Consider the following 6,970-nt stretch of genomic DNA (forward strand, 5'->3'; position numbering starts at 1 on the left):
GACCCCGTGTCGTCCTACTTCAAAGCCGGCCCCGCCAGCGCCACGTCAACCATCCATGGGCCCGAAGCCTCTGCGGTTCTCACAGACATCCCCATGGGTCTATGAGATCACTCGGTATATATAAACCGTCCGATCTCTTAGTATAGAAACAAGCACCGCGATCGGACGGCCACGACTGATGCTAGTACACAACATATACATGTACAAACTGTACAACTGTACGCCTGCAACAGGAGTACGTACGTACCCAGCACGAAGACTATACGAAAAAAAGGGATATAGTTAGGCTAGGAAGCACACACAAGCTCGAGGAGATGCTTAAAATAACTTTTCCACACATGCGACCACGTTGCGCCGAAGCAGCAAAGTGGTGCGACGCAAACAAGTCAGAAACGGGTCAAGGTTTCCGGTGCTAATGAACCCGGGATGTAACTCAACTTCAACTGTCAAATGCCGCACACAACAGCGACCAAGTACGGATGCGCGTGCCGTCACGGTGACGCCAGCGCTTTATCATCCAAGAAATTCCTGCTACGGTTTTGGCCGGGCCAATCGGCTCCGAGACCTTTGTGCTTTTTTGACAAAAAATGATCTTGGTGAAGCCTGTCTCCTTCCACCTTTCCCATTCGCTGCTCATGTTTTCTACTTCCTGTAACCACTTTGGCTCTAGTTTACATTTGCTGTCGTGTCCTTGAGTGAGCAGGCTGCATGATTGATTCATTTGTCAGTAGGGCGTCGTCGCGGATCATGACATGGAGGTAGGTTACCTAACACGGGATCCGGACAAGCTACGGCCGGGTCGTATTGGGCGAGTAAAGTTTTATTTGTAGTGTAGGATAAAAAAGGTGACTCTTGGACTCGAAGTGCTCTGGGAAGAAACTAGAGTACCACCACTGCCTACTTGTCTATCTATATGATAAAACCTATGTAAGCTGCTTCGTTGTCGATGGACCATGGCTCCAAATCTCACGTGGTGGAGATGAATGGTACGCCTCGTTGAATATTCCGCGTCCTTCACCTAAGCTCAAGTACATCATCATCAAGCATAGCGCAACAGCAACCCTTGTTTCGTCATCCACTGGTACCGGAGCAAGAAAATGGGCTTAGGCCTTTTACAATGCTAGATGCTTAGGAAGATGTTTTAAAAAATAAATCGGATTTTTTTAAAGCATCAGTGACTATTTATATAAAAAAGACGCCTAACTAAGCATCTATCCTGTAAAAATAAGTACCGATGCTTAGAGAAAGTTTAACTTATTTCTCTAAGCACCTTGCATTGTAGAAGGCCTGTCTAATTTAGGTCCATGATAATATATATTTTATGTGTTCCGAAAATATATATTTTATGTGACGTGGTTTCTTATTTTTCCCGGAACAAGAGACTGGCAAGTACAATAAAATTCATCTACACTGGATTTATCAAGAAAATAAAGTCATCTACACTGGGCTAATCTTATTTCCTTGATGGGCTGGAAGGATTTAACTCGTCTAACCACTGGGCCAACGGACAAGTATGAACAACAGAATTGCATTCCGACTTTAGGTCCACCAAGGTCAATTGTTTTTTTTCCTGCAAGGCAATATATTTCGCAATTTTGTCACTAAAATAAAATAAAATTTGGCAGCTCTTCTCCCCCCTACAACAGCAACAAACCCCCGACCCCCAACCCCCGGAGGAGCAAAAGCGAAGCGAGCTCCACCCCGCTCCACGATTCCGCCACCGGCGACAACTCCGATCGAGCTCCGGCCATGGCGGTTGCGTCCGCCGTCTCCTCCTCTTCGAGGGCGCTGGGATCTCACCGCGACGTCCCCGCCCATAGCTTCTCGGCCGAGGCATTCTCCTCGTCCTGGTCGCGCCCCGTCGAAGCGAGGCCGGTGTCGTGTGGCGGCGGCGGCGAGGATGACGTGCTCGACCTGGACTCCCCGTGGGTGGCGGAGGGCGAGGCGGAATCGAGGTTGGAGGCGGCCGCGGCGGCGGGACTTCACCTCCGCGCCGAGGAGGAGGGGGACGAGGATGAGATACGAGACAACCGGCAGCGACAGGAGGACGAGGTCTGGTAACTAATCAAATTGGGGAAACTTCGCTAATCTCGTAGCATTGGTCTGTGGTGTGAGAATTGCAATGCAATTTCTCTGTTCGTACGACTATGGTGCTGACCTGCAGCGTTGGGAGTATTTGGAATTACCAGGATTTGGGCGAGGGTTTTGCCAGAGAATAACTATGAGAACTACGAAATTCTATTAAGAAATATGTTGCTGGTCCTTTGCACTATTTCAATTTGGCGCTTGTAGCATTTTAATTTGAGTTACTCCTGTCCCGCAAATTGATTTTGAATTACTTCTGGATCCTGGTAAATTGCATACAAGGGAAAGAAGCTTTGTTTTACGCGTGTACTGAATTTAGGCTGTGTTGATTCTGAATTTATGAGTGTCTCCGCTTCATCCAGCATTGTTACTTTGCACTATCGTATAACAGGTCATTTGTTTGCTCACTTGATCTCATCATTTACTGCAGTTGATGGCATTGGAAGCGATATATGGGGATGACCTGGTTGAATTTGAGAGCAAAGAAGGGCTCCATTATTTCCAGGTTTCCTGTGCTGGCCATATGTGGTTTTTCAAATTGCCATCAGTGATATTTCCTCTTCTTCCCAGGAAGTGAAAATATGGGTTTAATGGTTTTTCTTCTTTTTATTTAATTACAGATTTACATACATTATGATCTGCATGATGGCGCTGAAGTGTGTGCTAAATTGTCTTCAGCTAGTGGAAATCGAAAAGATGGATGTCCTAATGATTGTACAGAGGAACATGATGATGAACCAGATGAATTCTCTTACACGTGCAACTTTGAGCACCTGCCTCCTTTGATACTGACATGCTTGCTTCCGAAGTCCTACCCAAGCAAAGACCCCCCATATTTTAATGTCACTGCTAAATGGATGGATGGGCATAATGTTTCTCAACTCTGTGAGATGCTTGACACCATTTGGGCAGAGCTACCAGGGCAAGAAGTGGTATACCAGTGGGTTGAGTGGATACGTAACTCTTCTTTGTCATATCTCCTGTTTGATGGTAAAATCACATTGGGTTCAGATTGTCCAACCCACAAAGGAGATAACCGTGCAATCTCAAGAAATCTCTCACTGGAGTCTGTGATCCCTTCAATGCTTAATTACAGCAGTAAGAAGCAGTACGAAGCTTTTCTCGAGAATCTCCATACATGCAGGATATGCCTTAACCAGAGCAAAGGTAGGCCTTTTCTCTTTTTGCTTGTTCGTGCAGCCATACCAATGATTATTCCGTTTTAATGGATTGGCCTGGGCTTTCTTTTGAAGAATACCACTTATTCTATGGCGATCAGTCCACACTGTACTTTGTAATCTTGTTTAACTGTGCCCTTGTGGTAACCAATACCTGGCTGATATGTTGATGCTTCATAGTGGTGATTAAGAACCAATGAACCTGTTATTTATTTCTAGTCGAGTTTCTTAAGAAACTGAATGAGGCTCATTAAATTCATTTCCTTAGTAAACTAACTTCCATTCTGAAACAACCAGGTTCAAACTTCGTCAGGCTTCCATGCCAGCACTTATTTTGTGTGAAATGCATGGAGACCTTATGCAGGATGCATGTGAAGGAAGGTACCGTGTTTCATTTGGTGTGCCCTGAGACGAAATGCAATGCTTCTATTCCACCATATCTGTTGAAGAGGCTTCTGAGGGAAGAAGAGTTCGAACGTTGGGATAGGCTTGCTCTTGAGAAAGCATTGGACTCGATGTCAGATGTGGTTTACTGTCCCAAGTGTGCGATCGGTTGCTTGGAAGATGAGGATAACAATGCACAATGTCCAAAATGTTCCTTTATCTTCTGCTCGTTTTGCAAGGACCCACGCCATCCAGGGAAACAGTGTCTAACTGCAGAACAAAAGCTCCAGCGCAAACAGGTAAAATATCAGCATTGGTGGAAACTTAGAAAGTTAGAATCTAGGGTATTTTGTTTCAAACTTGCATTCATATTTAACTGTGCAGTTCATATGCATCTTGGTAGAGTGTAGCTCAATAAAAGTCTTGTGGTTTAAATCCTTCAATGATACAATTAAGATCTTTGGACAGTACCATACACCTTTGGACCTCTTTGCTGCGGAGTTACTTATCAACTGTTGACATGTTACTAAACATTTTCTATCCGTTGTCTGCAATTTTATGTTTGCAGGCGTCAGGCAGGATGACTGAGTGGGAGATGGTAAAAGAACTGCTGAGTATAAAAAAGCTGTACAGAGATGCTATATTATGTCCAAAATGCAAGATGCCCATCAGCAGAACTGAAGGGTGCAACAAAATAGAGTGCGGCAACTGTGGTCAGTTCTTGTGCTTCCGCTGTGGCAAGGCCATAACTGGATATGATCATTTCAGGTAGACTGTTCAAAATTCAAAGTTACTAGGTTCTTTAAAAGCAAGGGAATCCAGTCAGGATCATGGGCTTAAGTATCTTTATCCATGTGTGATTTGATAAACTATAGCGTAAATCCATCCACTGTAGGAGTAAAGGCTGTCAGCTCTTTGCGCCTGTTGACAATGACACGACGGTGTGGCAGAGGCGAATGGAAGTGCTGAAAAATGAAAGAGTCATGCGAGCTCAGAGGCGCCAGGTAGCTGGAAGCGATACCGTGAAGTGTCCAAAATGCCGTCAAGAAGTACTCAAGGTAACTAAACCTGTCTTTCGAATCTGGAATATGACAGAAGTGGCATCCATTCTGGTCAGTTTCGCAAGGGTGGTTACTGATGACTAATTTAAACATCGTCAGTTTATCTCTCTATGCATGATCTAACCAATGACCATATGCATCCAGGATGATGATAAATACATTTACTGCTGGACGTGCCGAGCTAGCTATTCCACACGGTCCAAGCAGCACGGGCAGGGCAGCAGCAGGTCGAGGATGCGAGGCAAAGGGGCCATCAAGGATGATCAGGGGGATGCATGAAGCTGAAAAGTTTGTAGAGTTGTTCCTGTGCTACCGTTGTCACAGTTTCGCAGGATTTTGCCGTTGGCGTCAAACGCTGGATCTGACGTTATGTGTAGCTGAATACGACGTTACGCGTATGGATAAATGACCATACCTGACAAGCTAGGGTAACTGGGTTGGAGAAACCAGAATGAGAAATTGCCGATCGGTGTTTCTACTTTTCTCAACAAAAGCTCGTGTATCTCAGCGTGCCCAGGGCCTTTTGTGCACACAGTTAACGTACAGTATATATGCAATAATTCTGTAAAGTTACGGCTCGGCATGCAGAATTGCTATGTTCTGTCCTGATTCTGTCGTTCAACTCGACTTGTAAATTCAGTTTGTTGGACATAAACACAAGCAAGTAGTATAATATAGTACAACCAAGTACTACATTACTAATGCTTCTCTAAATAAACTTCGTCATAAGGAATCTTTCATAATACATGATTCTTTTGAAGAAAAGGCAGGCGCTCTGCCATTCAGTTTGATGAAAAAAAAACATATTTTCAATAATAATGCCTCAAAGAGGCATTGTTTTCAATAGAACCGGCACTATTGGAGTCTCTTGGGTCGTGTGAGAAAGCGTACTGTGATAAACCTCACGCATTTTAACGACCATTTTGCATGCTCATGAATTTTAAAAAGTGTTCACAAATTTGAAATTTGTTCTTGATTTTTTTCCATGAGATATTTTTTAAATGTTCATGAATTAATAAACAAATCATGAATTTTAAAAACTTCACAAATTTGTAAAAAAATTGTGACTTAATAAAATGTTCGCAAAAATAAAAACTACTCCCTCCATCCCATAATGTAAGACATTTTTGGAAGCTAAGATAGCTTGCAAAACCGTCTTATATTATGGGATGGAGGGACTATTCCTGAATTTTACTAATGTTCAAGAATTAGGAAAATGTTCCTGAATTTGAAAGAATGTTTGTGAATTTGGAAATGTTCAAAAATTTGAAAAAATGTTCATGAATTAGGAGAATTTTCACGAAAATGATAAAATGTTTGCAAATATTTAAAATGATCCCGAATTTTAATAAGTTCACAAATTGAGAAAAATATTCATGAAACCGGAAAATATTCATGGGTTTTAAACATGTTCACGAATTTGAAGGAATGTCCATGAATTTAATAAAGTTCACAAATTTTAAAAAATGCTCATGAATTAAAAAAAGTGTTCACAGAATTTCAAAATGCTCATGAATTCAAGAAAATAATCACAAAATTTTAAAATCTTACAAATTTGAAAAATAGATTCCTGAATTTTAAAAATGTTCTTGAACTGGAAAATATTCCTGTGTTAGAAAATGTTAGCGAATTTGGAAAATGTGAACTTTATGGTCACCCGCTCTTGTCATTCCGATATGCTCCGTCGCAACTACCCGGGATGAGTGCAATAGTGCAGGCGGCGGCTATTTACGAGTTCATGGGTTGTGGCTTAGGTAACCCGGCGTGAGAAGCCGCGGACTGCCCTGACTCGAATTGAGCAACGTCGGCTCACCCGACCCACGTGGCGCATCTTCGTCCGACTCCGACAAGGACTCGGTGGTCTGCATGCTCAAGTCTCGATCTTTAAGCACCAAATAATTGGTCGCCTGCCACCGCCGCAAGAACACTTGGATGCTCATTGAGGCTTCATTGGGATGTAGGATGACTCGACGGCCCTGGCAATGACCACTACACCCCCTTCAACCTCTAGTTCCATTTTGGAGGAAGAAAGGGATCTCGCCGGTGATTCTTTTAAAATTTTATATGTTAGTATTTCCTAATATTTCATTTCCTTGGTTGAAATATGTTGTCCTGTCCTAAGTTTTATTTTGTCGTATGTTGAACTATCGAATGTCTTATGTTGATATACTGAATATTGAATGTTGATCTATCAAATGTTGTAGGACAAATGGTGCTTGACGTCCTGCTGCCGCAGACAGATGGGGGGGGGGGGGGGGGAAA

The 6,970-nt window shown here is 43.0% G+C and overlaps 1 protein-coding gene across 1 annotated transcript; it reads left to right on the plus strand.

The window, feature by feature from the left end:
• Nucleotides 1–1,631: 1,631 nt before the first annotated feature.
• LOC125529226 (E3 ubiquitin-protein ligase RNF14-like) lies at nt 1,632–5,375 on the plus strand. Its single transcript, XM_048693632.1, has 7 exons — nt 1,632–2,052; nt 2,516–2,590; nt 2,706–3,252; nt 3,561–3,946; nt 4,216–4,415; nt 4,543–4,705; nt 4,853–5,375. The coding sequence occupies exons 1-7, from the start codon at nt 1,750–1,752 to the stop codon at nt 4,985–4,987; spliced, it is 1,809 nt and encodes a 602-aa protein (XP_048549589.1). The 5' UTR covers nt 1,632–1,749; the 3' UTR covers nt 4,988–5,375.
• The last annotated feature ends 1,595 nt before the right edge of the window (nt 5,376–6,970 follow it).

Source organism: Triticum urartu, unplaced genomic scaffold (genome assembly GCF_003073215.2).
Source record: "Triticum urartu cultivar G1812 unplaced genomic scaffold, Tu2.1 TuUngrouped_contig_5438, whole genome shotgun sequence".
NCBI lineage: Eukaryota > Viridiplantae > Streptophyta > Magnoliopsida > Poales > Poaceae > Triticum > Triticum urartu.

Excerpts from the sequence above, each read along its gene's own strand:
- LOC125529226 (XM_048693632.1), top strand. The coding sequence starts at position 1,750 with ATGGCGGTTGCGTCCGCCGTCTCCTCCTCTTCGAGGGCGCTGGGATCT. Across the intron at positions 2,591-2,705 it reads AAGGGCTCCATTATTTCCAG|ATTTACATACATTATGATCT; the intron begins GTTTCCTGTGCT and ends ATTTAATTACAG. Across the intron at positions 4,706-4,852 it reads GCCGTCAAGAAGTACTCAAG|GATGATGATAAATACATTTA; the intron begins GTAACTAAACCT and ends ATATGCATCCAG.